This window comes from Westerdykella ornata, assembly GCF_010094085.1.
Source record: "Westerdykella ornata strain CBS 379.55 unplaced genomic scaffold EI97scaffold_3, whole genome shotgun sequence".
Classification (NCBI taxonomy): domain Eukaryota; kingdom Fungi; phylum Ascomycota; class Dothideomycetes; order Pleosporales; family Sporormiaceae; genus Westerdykella; species Westerdykella ornata.
In genome coordinates this window covers 1,311,642-1,331,067 of record NW_022986853.1, presented here as the reverse complement: position 1 = coordinate 1,331,067, position 19,426 = coordinate 1,311,642, and the positions used below count along the sequence as shown (strand labels likewise).

Below are 19,426 nucleotides of genomic sequence, written 5' to 3'. Positions count from 1 at the left end.
AAATATTGAGAGCCTAAGTCTCACAGGGATTGTGACATCCGGCAAATGCGTGTTGAAGACCGTACCGAGCACCGCCATTGAAAAGATCGTTTGGGGAGCGCCCTTTTCCGCTGCATAACCCTTTAAGCTATCATCACAGGACGCGCGTTCCCTTCTCGTCTGTATGGGGATTACGGGGAAGCGTCATCTCCCTCACAGCGCCAGATACGATACCTTTTTGTGCATCGAAAATGCCGTGTGAAGGAAGTAGACGCCCTGTCTTGAAGTCGCCGGCGGTTCCTTCCACACTTGTTGGCTACTCCTGCTGGACGGGCCTGACCGTACCAATGTAGCGTGGCTCTCCGCCGTCTCCTCGCCACTCCAGCCTCGCTTTCATGCTTGCTGCGACCTTTAAGCAGCTTCACTACGTTGAGTCTCGCGCATCAGCTTACTTATACGCGCCCATTAGAATTGCCGCCACTTCTCCGCCATTCGATGCTATCTCGAGCATCCAGTGACGCCGGCGCCCGTCTGCGTCGTTCCAAGTCGGCCTCCACAGTACCTCATAGGCCACACTGGCAAGGACCGCAAGGGCCTGATGTCGCTCGACAACATGCTTTGGCCGCCGCGACGACTGCTTTTGTTAGAGCCCGTGTGGCAGATGCGGCCGAAGGGGAATATTTTCGCCGCGTGGAGCTGTCCGGAACGAAGAGAACGGGTAACAGAGATTCACGGAGAAGTCGGTTCCCCGAACGAGAGTCCAGTTTCCGTTCCTTGAAACACCGGAGACCCCAACAGCTGCCTCATCGTCAGTCACAGTCTTCGCTCGCGGCCAGAAACGTCCCAACATGCTCTCCACAAGGGCGACCCTCAACAGCCACAAACGAGAACCTGCCGCCCATTGCCCACTCTAGGCAAGCACGGCAGACTGCCTCTACCCCATCGACGTATGGGGAGATCTGTAAGGCTCGGTCTATGTACTACGCAAGCAACATCCAGACCGGATCCCCTATATCCCGTACACCCGCGAAGTTCGTGACGACACCTTCGGTCAACTCACCCGTTCCCGGTGGCTCAGCAAAGCCCGTCCAAAGGGCGGAATTTGCAAACTTGTCCGTCAAGAGTGTTAGTGGAACCGTCCAGCACCTGAGCGAATCAACTGCCACCGAACCTCCGTCCCTTCGACCATACAGGACAGCCTTCCCAAATGACTCGGTTGATAAGGCTCGGGACAAGTACCTACAAGAGTTTCAGCAACAACGTCAAGTGAGGCAGCGGCCGTCACTCTTCCTAGCCCCGTTTAGAAAGAGAGATGAGAAAGCCAAAATGACTGTCTGTGAGGAAGAATCCACCGTAGTCGATGTTGCTGCCCAGCTGGACATGCAGCCGGATCCAAAAACTCTCAAGGGAAAAAGATCTATTTCGGGCTCATTGAAGAACAAGTTGAGGAAGGTCTTCCGCCGATCCTCCCACAGGTCCAGCACAATTCCGATTCAGCAGGTGTCTGCGGGCAGAGACTATTTTGACAGTCACAGTGTAGCTACGCCCCTAGCTGATGGTAACAGCGCAAGCCCAAACGTCCCTCAACCGGAAGAGGATATACTTCACCGCGTGAGATCCCGTTCATCATCACTTGAAAGCGGTCGGCCGGCGCTGGCGAGGCCCAGTTCAAGGGGCAGCAATCGTAGCCTTCGTAGCGATGCTGGGATGACTCACGCCACCTCTCGCATTACTAGTTGGGGTAACTCTTCGATCGCAGAGACTATCACTCAACGCACGGCGAAGCGCCTGACAGTCATTCATGAAGCGAAGGATAGCGTCGGTAGCCAAACAGGAGTCAACTCTGCGCAAGGAATTCCCAGGCGAGAACCGCAGCCACCGCCTGCATTGGCTGCCTTTCGAGATCCCATGCCAATGCTGAGCATGATGGCGGATGGTGACATGGCAGTGGACCCGAAACGCGTGTTTTCAGCTTTGATGAAGGAAATCGACTCGACGAAAACTGTTCAGACCGACCATTGCACCGTGCAAGAAACACCTGATCAAATAAACCGAAAGTCGTTTGTTGGTGCATCCCAGGTCCCGCTGTTGGGTTCTAGAGAAGAGGCTCGAACCAACAGAAGTGGCAGGATTGGATCTAGTGCAAGTATCCGTCTCCAAAGGCTCGATTCTTCGCAGCGGCAAAACATGATATCCATGCAGGGTAAACGTGGTTCACTGGGGTCGACTTCCTTCAAGTCACTCGGTCGTGCACTGGTAGCTAGCATTCGTCCTGTGACCCCTTCAGAGCCACTCACTCCTTCCTCTCCGGCTTCAGACTGTGCTCAGAGTGTTCCTGGCAGTCTGCGGATACCGAGATCCAATTCTGGTGGCTCAATAGCCGAGAGTCTGAAATCTGCAGAGGGTGGCCTTCATGATTCCAGTCATCGCTCGATTGGTTTCAGAATACGTCCACGCCGCGACAGGGTGATAAGTCCACCCAAAGGGGAGATGGTTATCCCATCCCCTGAGCAGATTGAAGCCCGAGTGCAAAAGTCGCAAGGACGGTGGAACGCTCCGCTCGAGGGTCATGGGTTGATCCATTCCCCCATCGCAGAGGCTGCTGTGACTGCGACCGTTGACAAAGCCGGTCAGTGATCGCTATCGAAGCTTCATCAGTGCGAGAACTGACACACAGCAGTAACCAATCAATCTTCAGAGGTCTTGGGACAAGTACGTTATTCTGCACAGCATACACCGAAAGCCAGCGGCATCTTCTCGCCGAGCGTCTACTCTCGCAACACTGATGGCATGAGCATTCTTCCCAATAACAGCGTAATGTCATTAGATACTGCCAAAGAAGAAGGGCTCAAGGACAGTCCCACGGGTTCTGCGATGATCATCACGAGTCACTCGGTCAAAAGCTTCGTCGTAGGCACTCCAAAAGCCCGTAGGGGTAGTGCTACATTACACAACAGTCGAGACTGGAAAGCGTGGCTATCGCACGAGATATCAGAGCTCACCAGTCTGCCGAAAGAGGAAATCGCCATCCATGACCGTTACCAAGCCACGGAAGAGAGTCCTCCGAAACACCGACGGGAGTCTCCAGAAATCAATGAAGAGGAGAAAAACGTTGTTGCACAAAGCACAGATGACGGTTCCCCATCCGCGCAAAGAGCACATTCGGACGGTTTGGAGACACCGACATTACAGCGAATCTCGGTGGACTCTATTACACGCAAAGAACGAGAGAGTTCACCGTTTGCGTCGGAGTTCTCCACGAACTCACCTCTCTCCCGACTTTCTTCGCCCCAACGGACCGGTTCTTCGTCTCAGCATGAATGTCTCCACGACATCGCCAGCCGATTGCCGTCGTATGATGACAGTCCCACGCACCAGCCGCATAGCCGACCGAATACCAGTGGAATAGTGGAGGGAAACAAGGAGAATATCAGAAGCATTATATCTGCCCCTATGAAAGTATCAAGCCTGTCAGCCTCTCCAGTTCCGCGGTCTTTGGATTGCATGCGGCACTTCCAGCCTTCAAGTTCGCCGGGAAATACACGCGCCTCTTCGACTCTGTCCCAATACGCTGCTTCCGCAGGAGACGTGAGCTGCGGAAAGGGCAGAAGCTCAGCAATACCTCAGCCTCGAATACGCGTCCGCCTGCGGCCTGTATCCCCAGAAAAGCTTACCGTCCGCCCAAGGAGTGCACTGGACCTACGCACAGGGAAACCACCCTCGCTTGCAAGATACCCATTGTCGACGCAGAGTAGTCCGCAAAAGAACGCGCGCCCTCAGGGTACATACTCCGCGCTAAGTCGACCCATGGTTACCCGCGCCCCCCAAGACCCATCGGCTCCCGATTCTGTATCATTCTGGGCTTCTTCTGGGTCTCTGATTGCTCGACCGTCGCCAAACTCGTCCAGTGCGAAACCGAAGAGATCATATTTGGGTCCTGGATTGTCCGCGAGCTCCCTTGTGCTCAACAAAGAGCCAGCTCCTGCGAAGGAATGCCGCGGTATCGACTCTGTCCTCGGTGAAGGTGCTGGGGACCGCCCGGAGACACGCAGTGGTTGTACGACACCTGGTCAGCGCATGGCGGATCGGTTCATCAAAGAGCGAAGTGCGAGGAGCGCGGCTGGGAGTCCTGCGCACGAGACTCCTATTAACAGGAGTGTGACTGGTAGTCCTGTTTTCGTTTGACCGGCCGGTAAGGCGTAAGGAGATTGTATTCAAAATGCGTACTTATTAAGGGCTGGTATAAGGGAGGGTTTTGTTGTGGAATTGGGTTTGGTCTTATGAGGTGGATAGCTGAGTGGTATGGTTAATGGCGAAGGGCTCATGCTAGTTTAGCTGTTTGGATGTTGGCTGGGTCGAACGGAGGGGTTGTTCAAGCTTCGTGTATCTTAGGGTAGTAGGTTATGCACGTTGCATCTCTTAGCATTCGTTCTGGTTGGTTGAATAACTTGTTGGACGCTTCGAAGGTTGTTCTGGGATAGTCAAGTCATTCCCGGGATACGTCTGTGCAAGTACCTATCTGCACCTGCTTCTAAAGGATCATAAAGCTTAGAATAAGCTGATTGATTTCGGTGAGCGCGAAATCTACTTTGGATATTCCTATTTAATTGAGGTGGTCTATTGTTCCCAGCATTCACCCCTCGCAGGTGGTTGGTCGCAGCTAACCAATAATTTGGCGTGCATTTATGGCTTACCGAATTTGGGCCGTGACGTCACAAGATCTACCTCGCGATTGTTCCGGCTATGCTGTTTAGTTGTCTCTTCAGAAAGCGACCATGCCTCCGCTAACTCCTAGCGTCAGGACTCTCAGAGCGCAACTCGCAAAACCTCCCAACTCCTGATCTTTACTACCCAAACCACAACATAAAATCATCCACCATGGCCACCGCTACAGCATGCCCCATCGTAGGAACCACAAACGACGTCCTCCCTCCCAACCACCCGGACATCGACCTCAGCAAACAAGGCCAGAAATGCCCCGTCGTGGGCGCCACCACCGACCACCACCACAACCTGCACAAGCACCCTCCGGTGCATATCGAGGGCGCAAAGGGCGGACCCATCGCAACCGCGTGTCCCGTGCTGAAGCAGGTGGTCGAGCAGCCAAAGAGCAAGGCCATGGACGACGAGATTTGCCCCGTCGTGGGCACCGCTACGACCGTGTTACCGCCGGATCATCCGAGCACCAAGGATGCGAAGGAGGGGGATGTGTGTCCGGTTACGAAGGCGACGGTGGGGCATCACAAGAGTAAGGTGCATGAGCATCCGGATGTGAAGGCGGCGCATAAGGGGGCGGTTTGCCCTGTTGCTGGTGTGAAGGTGTGAGGGGCTGCCATGGTGGTAGTAGGGAAAGAAGAAGTACCCTTGGGAACTGTTTCGAGGATTTCAATCTCCGGACTATACATGACGTTGGATGGGGTTGAATGGAATGCGCACTACAGACGACTTGGAATCGGATTAGTGGTGGGTAAATGCCTAGATCATACTGGCACGAAGTCACTACTGTGTATATGGATCCTGAATATACCCTCCCATGAGACCTTGGCATACTGTACTACGCATATGACTGCGGCTTCGGTCTTCTGGGAAGGTGTAGTCGAACTGCGATATGTTCAATGTCGGTGGATGCAGGCTCCCGGTAGACTTGATGAAATCATGCATCAGTTCAAGAGAGGTTGCACAAAGCGCCCAATTTGCTGATTAACCCAACGCAAGATGGTAACGGAATTCATCCCTTTCGGCAACCAACAAAGAACAAGAGAATCACGGTTGAGAGAGTGATGAGACGTCCTTGAAGATGCTCGAAATTTCCAGACCGCCAAGCCTAAGCCCGGCCCAAGCTCCCTTCATCCCACTTCACTCCCCCGCAACAATCTCCGAATGTTAGTGATTCTCTTCAAGACCACTCAAATAACTCTCTAAGCGTTCAAGGACGGGGTATTAGCAAGATGGTCATCAATTACAGCAAGTGGGTACGTCCGCCGTTCAATCCCCATCCCAGAGCGAACATCCGCAAGCTAACGATTACCCCCAGGACGCCCTCGAGCTCTCCGACGACAGCGACATCGAGGTGCACCCCAACGTGGACAAGAAATCCTTCATCCGCGCCAAACAGGCCCAAATCCACCAACAGCGCGAACAGCGGCGGCACCAGATCAAAACCCTCAAATACGAGCGCATCATCAACGATGGCCTGACGCTACGGCTAGACCGGCTCATCACGGCGCTGAAATCGCACAAGGCGGACGAGGGCGCGAATCCCGATGCCGTCGTTTTCCAGTCGATGATGGAGAGTGCGGTGGGGGACGGAGGCGAGGATAGGCCGCCGACGCCGCCGGAGGGCGTACATACGCAGGTCAAGGAGAAGCCGAGTTATCCGCAGATGCTGGCGAGCTTGATCGACGAGGTGAAGAAGGACGTGGATGCGAAGCCGGATGCGTCGGAGAATAGGCTGGAGAAGTTCATCTCGGGGCTGGAAGGGCATAAAGCGAGAGTGGAAGACCTGCAGCGGCAATTGCTGGAAAAGCTGGCGGAACTGGAGAAGGAGGAGAAGAGGCATATCACGAGTGATGATATACACGAGGGCTTCAATTACTCGAGCGTCAGAAAGGACCCCACGCCCTCATCATCCAAACCCGCAACATCCGCCAAAGGCAAAGAAACCACCGTCGAGCTCCTCAATCCCTCTCGCCCCGACGCTTCCGCATCCGGCGCAGAGGCCGACGTCGACGAAGCAGGTTCCACGCTCAAATCCGGCGAAGTCGACGACGACAGCGTCGAAGCCTCTCCCCTAGCCAAACAATTCGCCCGCATAAAATCAACAGACTACCACAGCCTGCTCGAATTCATCATCCAGTACCCGTCCATCCTGGCCGAGAAAGAGACCGACGGCCTCCTCGTCGAAGCCTTCAACAGCGAACTCGACGGCAGGCAGAAACACGCAAAGGCGTGCGTGCACGCCGCGCTGCTGATCCAGTATTGTCGGCAGTTGGCCGGCGCGCAGGGCGCAGGGCCGCAGGGCGTGCAGCTCTTCTTCAAGCGCATCACGACAAAGGACCATCAGGCGAACAAGTTGTTCCACGATGATGTCGAGTCGACGTATCGGCGTATTCACACGCGCGCGGCCGAGATCGCGAAGGAGCGCGCCGAACGGCCCGAGGCGGCCGAAGGCGTCGAGCAGATACAATTACATGCCGTGGATCCCAATACCACAATCAACATTGTCGTTCCGCCCAAAGTGTCGCAGGCAGAGAACCCCGAGGAGAAGGCCGCCGAGGAGGCGGCGCGCGCCATCTTCGATTCCTTCCCGCCGGGTCTACAACGAGCGCTGGAGAGCGGGAAGTTGGACGAGGTGAATAAGGTGCTTGCGAAGATGAGCGTTGAGGAGGCAGAGGACATTGTGGAGAAGTTGGGGAGTGGGGGCATGTTGAGTCTGGAGCAAGGGGTGATTGATGCGACGACCGAGGAGGGGAAGAAGGCGGTCGAGGAGATTGAGAAGACGCATCGGATGCCTGGGGCGGGGCCTTCCGAGTAGGGGATTGCATTTCTGTGAGCGTGTGTCAGCGAAACTGCATTAGGGTCCGCGGTGGAGTTAAGGTGTTGGGCGTACAGCGGTGGAGGGTAACTCATGTGTACTTATCATTAGGAATCAGAGGCATGCAGTATAGTATGGATCACCGTTGATATAATACAGATAGTCGGATTTTCGGAGCACCATCCTGCCCAACCCTATCATTGAACGATCTCTCCCTTCGTGCCGGCTATAAATCTCCAACCGCACCCACTGCCAAAAGTGATACCGCGATGAATATTCATCCAATGTTAACCCAACTGGCACAGCTAAATGTGGGCTCGAAGGTGCATCAACCACAACGGCCTGGCCCTATAATGAAATTTCGAAGTATAAAGATCCGCCGCAACAACTCAAATAAGACTGCCCATGCGCTCATCCAGGCCCTGAATCTCGTTATCCCCCTCAAATGCCGCCATCTCATCCTCACCCAGGCTCCGGCTAAGCTTCCTCTTCTTCGCAGACCGATCGTGATATTCCACAGCGCCGTTCATCCCATCCCCGGCGGGCGTTGCTTGGGTGATCTTGGCGGAGAGGTCAACATCCTGCGGCGGCTTTGGAGACCCAATTCCCGTGACAGGAGCCGTTGAGGTCGCTGTTGTCCCCGGTGGGGCAGGGACAGCGATTGGTTCTATTGGCTCAGCGGCTGGTTCGGGCAGAACATCGTTGGGGACGAAAGGCTGAGGGGATCCAACGGGAGTAAAAGACTCGACTGGTGGAGGGGTCAGAGCCTCGATATTGGGACGCTGAAGGGAAGACTCGGCATTCGTGCCAAACCCCCCCGAGACAGAGAGGGGAGCAGCCGATATGGCGTGCTGGTCCTCGACACTGAGGCCCTTCAGGATCGCCTCTTCGACTTCCCGCTTGCGGCCTTCGATGGCCGATTTTCTTGCGCGGAGCTCGGCGACCTGCGCTTCCTCTGCGCTCAGTTTCGCCTTGTTGGTGTCGAGGAGCTTCTCGAGTCCGGATATGAGCGCTTGACGGGCTTTGATACTTTCAGCGACTGCCCCTTCCGCAGTAGCTAGCTTCTTGACGAGGGTAGCGAGTCCAGCAGCATGGACAGGCGGGGTGGGAATCGCGTTGTTCGGGTTCGTGAGCTTCTCATAGTCACGGTTCGCTTCGTCGACAGCGGGTTTCGTCGAGCTGTCTGCTTTCTGCAGGGTCGTTGCGAGTGGAGCAACAGACGCCAGCTCGGGCGGTACCGAAGCATTCGCATACAACGATCCACCAAGCGCCTGCTTACGGCTGGGCGCACGCGACGCCATACCGGCATCTATTTGTTGCAGAATGTCGGGCCTGAAGATTTGGCGGTCGCGCCAGACATCGACCACGCGGCGGATCTTCTCTTGTGCGCTGGAAGGGGTAGCGGTCTTGAAGGCGGTGACGGTGGCTTCGGCGATGAGTGGTTCGAAAGCTCTGATGAACTCTTCTTTCTTCTTGATCCTGGATTGTTGAACTACCTCTGTCGAATTATTAGCGAATCGTGTTCAATGGAGAGGAGGATGACATACCGTTGGCAACATAGATGAGGGGGAGCTTCTTGCTCGAATGGCATGTGTTGATTTTCTGCGTCCAAACTTGTGCTGTACGTTCGGCATTTTTCCTATTGTATGCATGAGTTAGCTGGAGAAATGAAGGCTACGAAGCTCGAGGCCTGGAGCGCCGAGATGCAGCTTCACTCCGACTTGGGAATCGCATGTCCAGATATTACGACACAGGGTCATTTACCTATAGAACAATATCCACTGAGAAACGGAAACGATTGATTCCGTTGTCTCGTTAAGGGATGCGAGCTTCGCATTGATGGCGTCATCTGTATAGCCCGACATAGCTACGAATCTTCAGAGCGAAGCTGAGAAAGACACTTGGTTGCTGCTGGTGTCGATGGGCTAATCCAGAGCAATGCTACAGAGTATCAAGTTGCAAAATACCCCGTCTCTCGGAGCTGTGACTAAATTGGGGATGTGTGGTTCTGACTATGGAGCACCCGTCGTAGTTTGAGCGGAGGAGCTTGAGGTGTAGTCCGGTTTCAACCGGAAGCCGGCCTTACTTTCATCCGCAGCATTGAAGCTAGCGCCTTGGCGGCTTGCTCCTGGGGAGCAGGGACCGAACATCTGTCGGCATGATCTTGGGCTGTACATCGCAATCTTGAGCAGGCAAACGCGCATCGCTGCATAATTTCTTCCAAAATCTCTCTAACTCCTTCAACCTCATTGCAACATTCTCAAAATGGCTGACAGATTCCCTTCGCTGGACGAGATCGACGCTGGTAAGCCCAATCTGCTATTCAACGCCCAACAACCGGAGCTTGCAATTGACCATGCAACAGGCCAGACTGAGGCGCGCGGCGAGGCCAACTTTGATTTGGTAGGCGGTGCTACAGATGAAGACTTCCTGTCAAGAGAAAGGGCGCTGCTCGGCGACGATGCAGACCAGTTTGCTTCCCCGAACGACAAGATCGCGACGGTCGAGGACGGTGATGACGACTTGCTGGGTGGAGGCCAATTCCAGGCCCATGTAGGTGGAGAAGAGATGCATGGCTTCGAAAGCTCCTTCCCGGCTATCGACACAACCAACGAGGTGAGCTGCACCGAATATACCATGGTATTCTCTTATTAAGCCACATCATAGCACATGGCACCCGGCGGCACAATCACAGGTTCCACTCTACCATATCTCCCCGGCCAGCCCCAACCCTCCTTCGCTCCTGCACGACCAGAATCCCCAGAGCCAGAGGTTATCCGTGAGTGGCGCGAGCGTCGAGACCTCCAGATCCAGCACCGCGATCAAGTGTCTGCCGAGAAGAAGGAGAGGACCATCCAAGAGGCACGGGAAAACATTGACGACTTCTACGAGAACTACAACAACAAGAAGGAGAAGGAGATCGCGAAGACGCGGAAAGAGGCAGAAGAGTTTCTTGCGAACCGTGACGACACAACTGCTGGAGGAACCAGCTGGGAGAGAATTGCGAAGCTGGTGGACTTGAGCGGCAAGGGAGTTAAAGGCGGCGCGTCAGGCAGTCAGAAGCAACGTTTCCGTGAGCTGCTGCTCAGCCTGCGCAAGGACGAGAAAGCGCCCGGGGCAGCAGGGTACTGAGGAAACCTGATCCTCGAACGTGGACAAGCTGATCTACCGTCTATGGCCGTGACGCGGAAAGCTGCCGGGGAATCCCGGACCTTGATTTTCGGAAGGTGGAAACGAGCAGCAATGCTTGATGTTCTCATCCCGTTTCTGTTCGTTGGATGAGATTCGTTTCGGAGCTTGGACGATGGCGTATGAAGGTGTTTTAGAATTGGGTTACTGGGTAGGCTCAGGGGGATGTTTACTGCAGGCCGTCCCCCCTGGCCAGCATAGCTACAATGAAGGTGTGTAATATATATGGACCTTTCCCAAGGCGCATTCCGGACTCAAGCATGGGTGAATGGAGATTGAAGCTCTCTTTTGATGGGTCGGTACACGTCCATATTCACGTTTAAAGAATCAGCGAACCCGTTTGCCATGTCAGCGGACCATACTATTGGCCTATTCCCCAAGACGGGTGTGGGTCCAGACTCCAGAAAGCCTCCAGAGAGCAATAGTCGACTGAAAACGCCGAACTCGGTATGAGGGTTGCAACTTGCGAAAGCCTCAGATCTAGGTTGTCAGCCACATTCGCCAATTCGGGAGACGACCACGGTAAGTTTGGACACGACCAGCACCAGGAGATAAACTACAAAGCCCCCTTGGTGTTATCCGCTCTTATGAAAGAAATGCTGTACATTTAGGATTCTTCGTTATTTATGCATTGGGAGGCTATATCCAGTTTACGATCAAGCCCTCCTCTACCCGCGCTGACGAACCCGATTGTTGCCGTTCAGACAGGCTTTTGCCCCAGTTTGTCACTCAAGCTCACAGAAAACCCGCCAAATGAGGTATATGTGATCCAGAGACAAACAAGCAGGAGTACGTACGGCTCCAACATGTCAAGAGTGGCCAATGTGGAGGTACGGCATGATAGACCTCGCAAGATGATCCCCCGCCATGAACTCAGCCAGTACCGCGTTCAGCGATACTTCAGTAACAGTTCCGGAGGGCTTCGATCCAATATCCAGATCTTGACGAATAGCCGCCTCCCACAGGGCCGCCCACAAAGGATGCTCAGTGCGCTCGGCTACAGTGCTCGCCATAGCATACACCATTTTGATGATATAGAGCAGTTCCTGCTTCACTTCGTCCTTGCGCGGATTCCACACCGTGATATCGCTGGGCGCGAGATATAGAAGCAAGGCTTCTGGGAAACGCTCCTTCGCTGCCACGTCTTCCAGTCCTGCAATGCCGTACCTGTCTGCGAGCTTGAACAGGTTGACTGCAGATATGACGGTGTTTAGGCCGCTTCGACCTTCAGCATGGAGCTCCTCGAGCGGCTGCTCGTGTATGAAGCGGAGCATATCGTACACCGCCCGGTCATCGTTGTCGTCGAGTGTGATTGTTATTGCCGTGGAGTTGGGGACGAGGTTGTATGTGATGATCTCTCGGAACCATCGAGATTTCCGATACAATGAGGCAGCATTGCCTTCGTACAGGTACACTCCCGCCAGGCCGTACAAGATAGTACATATAACGCCGGAGAGAGCGTCTTCATTGAAGGGTTGTGATGTGTCTCCTCCGTCATACTCGGGTTGGGCGTTTGCTTGAGGCGATGGAGCAGATGCGCGGCTTTTAGAACGACGCGGCATGGCGTTGCGTTGTAGGAGAGGATGCGAGTGAAGAGAGCGCTCGAAATGGCGGCAGGGAACTTTATGTAGGGCAGCTGTTCCGAATGACTCCCGCAGCTCCTCTCGCGTGCCCCCAAATTGTCCACCCCGGGGCCTTGGCAGGCGGTGAAAGTGAAGGTATGAAACGGAACGAGACGGTCATGGACAATTAGCGTGTGAAGGATGCAAAAATATTTTCACATCAAAGCAGGGAAACGGGCCAACTTCGAAGTTTGCTGATAGAGTTACTCCTCAGTTAAACAGTCAGGGTCAAGAGAGTTGAATTGGCCCGGCAGGGAGGCTTGACCGAAAGCATGGCTGCGGTGATATCTAAGTGGCGATTTAGAACAGTTTGTCGACGGGTCGGAGACATCTGCAGCTGTGCTCAACTTTCTTGTCGTGTACTGAAACTCCGCGTTCTTCCAGGTTGAGCTCACGATCATTTGGATCGGACGAGTAGTGTGTCGTTGTTTTCGGGGCGGAGGAATCATGCGTATGAATGTGACCACGGCCTTTACGCGTATAAAATTGCTATGGGCTTTGCCTTTTCGGACTGAAGGGCGGCGCTTAGACGTAGCAATCATTATCCGCAGGCTACAACAGGCCATTCTAAAGCTGTTGGCCACAGTCCAGGTAGGACTGACGGACGTGAAGCGGTCAATCCGTTGCTTATATTGGCAGGACGGATACTCTGCCTTTGATAAACCCTGCTCTTCATTCCACAGGTAACAGCATCTTTCGAACATGTTGGAAATGGAACATAGCGAAAACAACGTGGTGAATCTTTCATTCCTTATGACCACAATGTCGAACAAGGAATCAGTCATAGACCTTTCTTCAGCTATCGAACACGGCAGGCATCCATACAGCGCATTGTATCTCGGTACATGCTTCTTTTCCTCATCGAATATTTTAAGATTTGAAATAATAGAAAAGATGCCCAGGTATTGACTGTTCGCGCACCACTTCCCTTGCTGTTTGTACCCTAAGGTATGGCGCGAAGTACCCTAGGGTAGCCGTCGTAGGAAATGCATTTACTAGAGTTCTCTTAACAACATGGTTTGTTTGAGCGAGTTCTTGGCAGTAGAGAACGGAGTCGATACCTACGGGGCAAGTCCTCTACGAAGCGCCTTCAAATAAGAGTAAGAAGCAGGAATGCAAACACGGTCAGCTACTGCCGTGAATTGTTTGGTGATACAAAAAGTATAGTATACTTTGTTCAAGCTCAACTATGAGAAACTGCGTTCAGATGAGAAGTATGCCCTATGGGTTAAAGGAACTACATCTCCCCCTTTCCTTTCTGGTCTAGTAAATACGGAAAGGAATCACATCCCCTGGGATTGACGGGAAGATGAGGACGCCCTACAGATTGGGGGGAAACATTGACCGGAATGGCCCAAATGGTTCCCACTCATCCGGCGACCCAGCAATCGTAAGACTTTGGCCGCCGCTGGTAGCATTCCCCCCAGAATTCACTATAGGCTGTGCTCCATTTCTAGCATCGTGGATGTATAAGAGGAGACACTGCGAGAACTCCGCGCTCTTTCTCACAGCGTCCTGGAGTAGTGATATCCCGTTGGTGGGAACCTGGGAGTCAATGGATTTGCTGAAGAAGGTGTCTCTTTGCAAGCAGGTCCGGAATAACACTTGAAGCAGAGGGTCCTTCATATGCTCAGCACCCTCACTGACCGAGTCGAAAATCCCTAGTACGACTTTGGTGAATAATTTCTTTTGCAGGGGAGGGTCATCTCCTTGGTTCGCTCTGCGATAGAGATCGTGAATGTATATCGGCAAGGACTCGGACCACCATTTCTCGACCTCTTTGCGAAGAGCGGGAACATCATACTTGTCGGCGACGCCCCAAAGTCTGACAGAGGACATCAAACTCCCCAATGTGAAGGTGGAGGTCAACTCTGGGATGCGTATTCCATAGATGAATTTGAGCATGTTATTAAAGGCCAGAGGATCATCGCCTTTAACGTCAATAACCCTAGTCTCGCTCTCCTGTCATCTTTAAGAAAACTGGTTTTTAATAAGCAGATGGATTGTTACCTTAAAGCCGCCGTTTAATGCCTTTTCGAACCATTCAGATTGCACACACAGGATGACTGCATGACCGGGAAACATTTGCTTGTGGGGAACATCGCCAAAACGGATTTTGACGTCAGAGAAGCGGCTAGAGTTGAAATAACTAGGAGCATGTTAAAGGTTACGCGCATCTGAGTTCCTGTGGCAGATACGTACTCTGCAAAGCAGGGTGTCTTTTTACTCGATCCATCCATTTTCGGTCGTTTGCTCGGGGCCTCCATGCGAAAAGTACCGCAAGTCTTGCCACACCAAAGTGCTAGGAAGCCGCCCACCCAACAATCACTTCTGGTGTAGGTGATTTCAGATGAAGGTTGAGGGGTAGGGCAGTGGGTTTTATATATTGCGTTTCTACCAGACGTCATACATAGAATCGGGCCGCTCACAAGGCTTCCAGATCGCAGGCCCCAGTACAGTAATGCTGACGCGTGTTGTTCCCCTCACATGCTATAAATTTTATCACTTTTCCTTTTCTGTATAAGGGAAGTACGCGTCTTTGACAACAACGTCATGCACAAAGCCAATGTCCTCGGGGCATATGTCGTATTTGTATCCTTTGCGACCTATTATAGCAGTAGAAGGGATACTAAAGAGTTCAGAGACCTGCTGTAAGTATAAAATAGCACACCGGTGAGTTTGAATTGCAGAGGTGAAGTACTAATGATCCACCCCCTTATGTCAAGTCCTCACTTACAATTATATTTCAATTGGACGCAACTTAGGACGCAGCCCATGGTTAAAAAGACTTTGTAGCCTCTTGAGTAAGAAATCTTATAAGCTTGGCGCACCTAGCTCGTCTCCATTCACAAGACGCTTCCCAGGGTTTCACTACTTTGTATTTATTGGTCAAAGGGGCAAACAGACCAGTAAGCACCATGGCTCACAACCTCACAACCGCAGATTTTGGAGGCGACGTCCTTCAAGTCACCTTCGCGTACTAGCTACGAACAACCCTGCTTGGTTCACGGGCCTTAGGTGGAGTATCAGCTATAGACATTAGAATAGCAGGTCGCCTTCCCGTCTACACGCTTTCTAACAATAAAATGGAGAACAACAACTATCCCAACCATTCGCATCTTGCCAGCTACTCCTCGGCTGAGCCAAAACCCAGATGAGGAAAACGGCCAGCGGCATCAACGGGGCGGTCCGCTTCCCTCTACACAGCCACCCGTTGGTCCACATTTGGGCACCTATCTACGCCCCACAGCGGCTCGCGGCCAAGTAAGGAAGGCAAGATTAGTAACACAAAGTCCGCAACTCCTGAATCATGCAACGTACCCTTATGTTCGCACTCCACGACCCTCTTCAGTATTTTCTGCCCCTGACCGCGTATGTGGACAACGTTGTCCTCGTTGCCTCAAGGTGCATGATTATGTAGTGTTCCCCAAGCACGTCATGAAACTCCCGCTTGGAAACCGGATTAAGAGGTGGCTAAGGAGGAAAGGTTGTCGGATCAAGGATGGATTTGTAGAGCGCCGGTATGAGATGAAGACGAAAATGAGGACGAGTTAAGCTGTGGGATGACAACGCCGGGGCAATGGGAAGGTTCCCAATATCCTTGAAGTTATGACCGTGATAGCTTCAATCACAATGAGAAAATTCAATGAGGACACGTGCCTCATTGTCATAATCACTGCATCCAGGATCAAAATTCATCCTTCACTTTATGTTCTCTCACTCTGTAGTGTCTGTCCCTGTTTAATGACGGGTTTCCGTACCATATTTATGATGACTCCGTGAGAAATCTCGCAGCAGCTAAATCGATAATTTCGCATGCGCCAACCATAAGCCTGGCTGAGCTTCACGAGGCCAGTGTTCACCACATCAAGCCTTCAATGTCCCTAAGAATGCGAAGAAGCTCACGAGTGGTCCAGCAACCAGGTGCAGGTGTGCCTGTCCCAGTAGTCAGACCAAGAGGAAGTATGCCAATGTCTACGCTGAGGTAAATAACAAAATGCCTCCCAAGACAACGCAGTATTTATACTTGCGCTTATGATTAACCCCTGACGCCGATTTCGTCGATGCCATGGGTGGGCGGTCCCCACCCAGTCTTGCTACGAGTTCTCTAAAAGATCATCGGCACTGTCGCCTGAAAATCGGGTAGCAAGTCCGGCATGAACGGAGGAGCCGTTGACGATCAAGCGCTCAGTGCCGGAAACCTAGAACATGCTTCCATGATGGAAGCAAGATCGGAGCGAAGGGTTCATAGGGTCAATCCAGACAGAGGGACACTGCGATGGGTGCAAGTACATAGGTACCTCGCGCGTCGAAATGCACAACAGCAATAACCCTTAAGCCGGCCGTATATATGTTTTAAGGCACGTCAGGGCGGCAGCGCAATGGAGCGGTCGCCACCCAATGTTGAAAGCTTCTGCTTATGAAGGTACAATGTAGCGGAAGTGTTGAGACCTAGTTGGTGCCAGTTCACTCCACAGCTCTTTATACAGTCTGCTTCATCGAGTTGGCATTGCAAGAGCGTTGTTAAGAGATGATATGGGGACTTCACCGCAATCTAGTATCCTGACCTATAATCGCACGGGTTTAACGTTGCCTAGGTGTTGAAGCCACGGAATGAGGCTTGCCGTGATGTCCTCTAAGGTCTTTGGACTCGCGCCCAACCAAACAAACGGTATAAGAGCTCGCCTGAAAAGCATGTTTTAGATTGTAGATTGAACAAACAACTGTCAAAAACTTCGGGGTACTCGCTGCTCTTCGTGGGTGGTACCCTAACATTTAAACCTAGTTAACTAAAACGTTCCATCATTATCCAGCTCTGACGAGGGATTCGCAAAGCCTTATTTCACGCCCATAACCACGGCGGCTTTGAACGGCGAAATTGTGTGTCCTTACATCGGCAACAGCTGATTGTCCATTTCGGCGGCATGCCCACACTAAAACCTGAACTTACCGCACCTCTTCAGGACCAACGTAGAGTTTTGGTTGTGGAAAAATGTTGGTTGCAAATGTATCCAATGAGAGGTGAGATCCAGATGCGTCGTATTACACGTGACTGGGCGTTTCGCGACTCCAACTCTTGGCAGTCCCAACGTCATCCCATCACAGTCGGACCCCTTTCTTCCTTCAGCTGATGTTAGATCGACTCACTCGACATCAGACAGTCAAAGAATTTCATAGCGGGTCGCCGCGTGATTACATATTCAAAACTGGACTTGTGGATAGCTTGTTTGTTTCGTCACCTCGTCACGCAGCAGGGAGACGCCTTTGAACGCGATGCCTGAGGTGCGTACCGAACTCGGCATTGTCACGATTATGCACATAATTCAGACTAATGTTCTATAGATAGCGGAAGTCGCGCGTATTGTACATTACCTGAAGAAACATGCCGTTGGAAAAGTCGTCAAGGCAGTCAAGACCCAAGAAGATGAGGTGAGGACCGCAATATTCACCAAACGAGTGGTCACTATCTCTGTAAAGTGTCCCGCTGAACGATTATCCAGATAATATATGGCAAGGTCGGCACTTCAGCATCTGCTTTCCAAAAGGCCATGACCGGAAAGAAGATCCTTGACGCCAAACAGCAAGGGAAATACTTCTGGCTCGAGATGGACAGTCCCCCTCATCCATTGATGCACTTCGGCATGACCGGTTGGATGAAGTTCTCCAATGACCATACGGCATACTACAGACCCACAAAGGAGGAGGACAATGAATGGCCACCAAAGTTTTGGAAGTTCATATTGCAGCTCAAAGACGATAGCTGTGAAGTTGCGTTTGTCGATCCGAGGAGGCTAGGAAGAATACGTTTAGTAGACGTGAAGGCGGAGGACATGCGAAAAACAACACCTCTGAAGGAGAACGGTCCAGATCCTGTTATTGATGAGGATATCCTGACGGTGGAGTGGTTAAAAAAGAAACTCCGCAGCAAGAAGGTGCCAATTAAAGCCCTCTTACTTGACCAAGCAAACATCTCGGGTATCGGCAATTGGGTCGGGTATGTTGCAGACATTGATATTAGTTGCTTAATGCTGACTAGGTTTTAGGGACGAAATATTATATCATGCACGGCTCCATCCTGAGCAATATAGCAACACTTTCAGTGACGAACAGATCAAGCAGCTACATGACTCCATGCTGTACGTCTGTAAGACCGCCGTCGAAACACTTGGAGACTCGGATGCATTCCCAGAGGACTGGCTGATGAAACACCGCTGGGATAAGGGCAAGAAGAATGGAGGCAAGCTGCCAAACGGTGCAAAGATCACCTTTCTCAAAGTAGGCGGTAGGATGTCAGCCATCGTTCCTAGTGTGCAAAAGAAAACCGGGGCCGTGGCTGGAGACGTCTCCGAAGATACGAACGGTGTAGAAGAGTCCGAAGATGGCGTTCAACCCAAGCGTGGAAGGAAGCGTAAGGGAAAAGTGGACAAGGAGGACGAACGGGTTGTTACAGACGACGACGCGAAGACTGCGCCTCCAGCTACCACTAAGCGGGCACGAAGGAAGGTAGAGGAGGCGGATATCAAGAACGAGGGAAATGAGGATACCGCGGATCGTAAAAAGCCCAAATCAGCAGGCATCGGCGCTAAAGCCATGGGGGGAAGTCCTGGAGAAGGTCTGAAAGAATCAGAAGTACCCGGTAGGCGGAGATCCGGACGCCTCAGAGGTGCATAACCTTGGAGGGCATCTCCTCTCCCGTTGATACGATATCCGCCACGTCTCTTGTCCCGCCTTTGGATGGGCCCTATGCAAAGGGAATTCTGCATGCATATGCTTTTATAGGACGGTTCTGTCTCACTGCTGTTAAAAATTGTGTGACTATAAGTAATGGGGAAGATGGAATATGAACTGAAGTGTCTGTGCCCCGCGAACTGAATTCAAAATGTTCTACGAGGGGCTATCCACAAGGTACGTTCACGGGTAGGATGGAAAAGAATTTATAAGAATGAGAGATCTGGATAAAATAAATGCCGTTAATACCCAATAACCTTGAGTAGATTATCATCGTACATGAAGTATGGATGGCCACCCACGTGCCGAGTAGGACGAAATCCCACTAAGCCGAGTTCGGACTTACAGACACCCGACCCCGAATTTGACAGCT

At 52.3% G+C, this 19,426-nt stretch overlaps 8 protein-coding genes across 8 annotated transcripts; 5 read left to right on the top strand and 3 right to left on the bottom strand.

Moving 5' to 3' along the window:
* Window positions 1-31: 31 nt before the first annotated feature.
* Window positions 32-4,546, top strand: EI97DRAFT_182897 (uncharacterized protein). Its single transcript, XM_033793522.1, has 2 exons — window positions 32-2,608; window positions 2,660-4,546. Exons 1-2 carry the CDS (start codon window positions 475-477, stop codon window positions 4,162-4,164), a joined length of 3,639 nt encoding a protein of 1,212 aa, XP_033657186.1. The 5' UTR covers window positions 32-474; the 3' UTR covers window positions 4,165-4,546.
* A 311-nt stretch (window positions 4,547-4,857) lies between these two features.
* Window positions 4,858-5,304, top strand: EI97DRAFT_439963 (uncharacterized protein; the record flags this gene model as incomplete). The annotated part of the gene is made up of 1 exon (XM_033799593.1): window positions 4,858-5,304. The coding sequence occupies one exon, from the start codon at window positions 4,858-4,860 to the stop codon at window positions 5,302-5,304; it is 447 nt and encodes a 148-aa protein (XP_033657185.1).
* Window positions 5,305-5,828: 524 nt separating this feature from the next.
* Window positions 5,829-7,700, top strand: EI97DRAFT_392719 (uncharacterized protein). The gene is made up of 2 exons (XM_033796265.1): window positions 5,829-5,951; window positions 6,014-7,700. The coding sequence occupies exons 1-2, from the start codon at window positions 5,928-5,930 to the stop codon at window positions 7,511-7,513; spliced, it is 1,524 nt and encodes a 507-aa protein (XP_033657184.1). The 5' UTR covers window positions 5,829-5,927; the 3' UTR covers window positions 7,514-7,700.
* A 94-nt stretch (window positions 7,701-7,794) lies between these two features.
* On the bottom strand, window positions 7,795-9,530 carry EI97DRAFT_430679 (DUF618-domain-containing protein). The gene is made up of 3 exons (XM_033797751.1): window positions 9,278-9,530; window positions 9,061-9,152; window positions 7,795-9,011 (listed from the first exon to the last, which is right to left on the bottom strand). The coding sequence occupies exons 1-3, from the start codon at window positions 9,376-9,378 to the stop codon at window positions 7,903-7,905; spliced, it is 1,302 nt and encodes a 433-aa protein (XP_033657183.1). The 5' UTR covers window positions 9,379-9,530; the 3' UTR covers window positions 7,795-7,902.
* Window positions 9,531-9,670: 140 nt separating this feature from the next.
* On the top strand, window positions 9,671-11,008 carry EI97DRAFT_430678 (clathrin light chain). Its single transcript, XM_033797750.1, has 3 exons — window positions 9,671-9,818; window positions 9,879-10,129; window positions 10,181-11,008. Exons 1-3 carry the CDS (start codon window positions 9,779-9,781, stop codon window positions 10,643-10,645), a joined length of 756 nt encoding a protein of 251 aa, XP_033657182.1. The 5' UTR covers window positions 9,671-9,778; the 3' UTR covers window positions 10,646-11,008.
* A 503-nt stretch (window positions 11,009-11,511) lies between these two features.
* Window positions 11,512-12,264, bottom strand: EI97DRAFT_439959 (uncharacterized protein; the record flags this gene model as incomplete). Its single annotated transcript, XM_033799592.1, has 1 exon — window positions 11,512-12,264. The coding sequence occupies one exon, from the start codon at window positions 12,262-12,264 to the stop codon at window positions 11,512-11,514; it is 753 nt and encodes a 250-aa protein (XP_033657181.1).
* A 1,184-nt stretch (window positions 12,265-13,448) lies between these two features.
* EI97DRAFT_499053 (uncharacterized protein) lies at window positions 13,449-14,665 on the bottom strand. Its single transcript, XM_033802582.1, has 3 exons — window positions 14,527-14,665; window positions 14,335-14,473; window positions 13,449-14,286 (listed from the first exon to the last, which is right to left on the bottom strand). Exons 1-3 carry the CDS (start codon window positions 14,589-14,591, stop codon window positions 13,645-13,647), a joined length of 846 nt encoding a protein of 281 aa, XP_033657180.1. The 5' UTR covers window positions 14,592-14,665; the 3' UTR covers window positions 13,449-13,644.
* A 2,760-nt stretch (window positions 14,666-17,425) lies between these two features.
* Window positions 17,426-19,304, top strand: EI97DRAFT_412856 (uncharacterized protein). Its single transcript, XM_033796773.1, has 4 exons — window positions 17,426-17,607; window positions 17,668-17,754; window positions 17,826-18,319; window positions 18,369-19,304. Exons 1-4 carry the CDS (start codon window positions 17,599-17,601, stop codon window positions 18,994-18,996), a joined length of 1,218 nt encoding a protein of 405 aa, XP_033657179.1. The 5' UTR covers window positions 17,426-17,598; the 3' UTR covers window positions 18,997-19,304.
* The last annotated feature ends 122 nt before the right edge of the window (window positions 19,305-19,426 follow it).

Bases quoted from the DNA above. Each gene is read 5' to 3' on its own strand.
- EI97DRAFT_430678 (XM_033797750.1), top strand. From the start codon at position 9,779: ATGGCTGACAGATTCCCTTCGCTGGACGAGATCGACGCTG. The intron at 9,819-9,878 runs GTAAGCCCAATC...ACCATGCAACAG, and splicing joins GCTGGACGAGATCGACGCTG to GCCAGACTGAGGCGCGCGGC. The intron at 10,130-10,180 runs GTGAGCTGCACC...GCCACATCATAG, and splicing joins CTATCGACACAACCAACGAG to CACATGGCACCCGGCGGCAC.
- EI97DRAFT_430679 (XM_033797751.1), bottom strand. From the start codon at position 9,378: ATGTCGGGCTATACAGATGACGCCATCAATGCGAAGCTCGCATCCCTT. The intron at 9,153-9,277 runs GTAAATGACCCT...TGCATACAATAG, and splicing joins CAGTGGATATTGTTCTATAG to GAAAAATGCCGAACGTACAG. The intron at 9,012-9,060 runs GTATGTCATCCT...ATAATTCGACAG, and splicing joins CCTCATCTATGTTGCCAACG to AGGTAGTTCAACAATCCAGG.
- EI97DRAFT_182897 (XM_033793522.1), top strand. From the start codon at position 475: ATGCTATCTCGAGCATCCAGTGACGCCGGCGCCCGTCTGCGTCGTTCC. The intron at 2,609-2,659 runs GTCAGTGATCGC...GACACACAGCAG, and splicing joins TGCGACCGTTGACAAAGCCG to TAACCAATCAATCTTCAGAG.
- EI97DRAFT_499053 (XM_033802582.1), bottom strand. From the start codon at position 14,591: ATGGAGGCCCCGAGCAAACGACCGAAAATGGATGGATCGAGTAAAAAG. The intron at 14,474-14,526 runs GTACGTATCTGC...ACATGCTCCTAG, and splicing joins AAGACACCCTGCTTTGCAGA to TTATTTCAACTCTAGCCGCT. The intron at 14,287-14,334 runs GTAACAATCCAT...TAAAGATGACAG, and splicing joins CATTAAACGGCGGCTTTAAG to GAGAGCGAGACTAGGGTTAT.
- EI97DRAFT_392719 (XM_033796265.1), top strand. From the start codon at position 5,928: ATGGTCATCAATTACAGCAAGTGG. The intron at 5,952-6,013 runs GTACGTCCGCCG...GATTACCCCCAG, and splicing joins TCATCAATTACAGCAAGTGG to GACGCCCTCGAGCTCTCCGA.
- EI97DRAFT_412856 (XM_033796773.1), top strand. The intron at 17,755-17,825 runs GTGAGGACCGCA...ACGATTATCCAG, and splicing joins TCAAGACCCAAGAAGATGAG to ATAATATATGGCAAGGTCGG. The intron at 18,320-18,368 runs GTATGTTGCAGA...ACTAGGTTTTAG, and splicing joins GGTATCGGCAATTGGGTCGG to GGACGAAATATTATATCATG.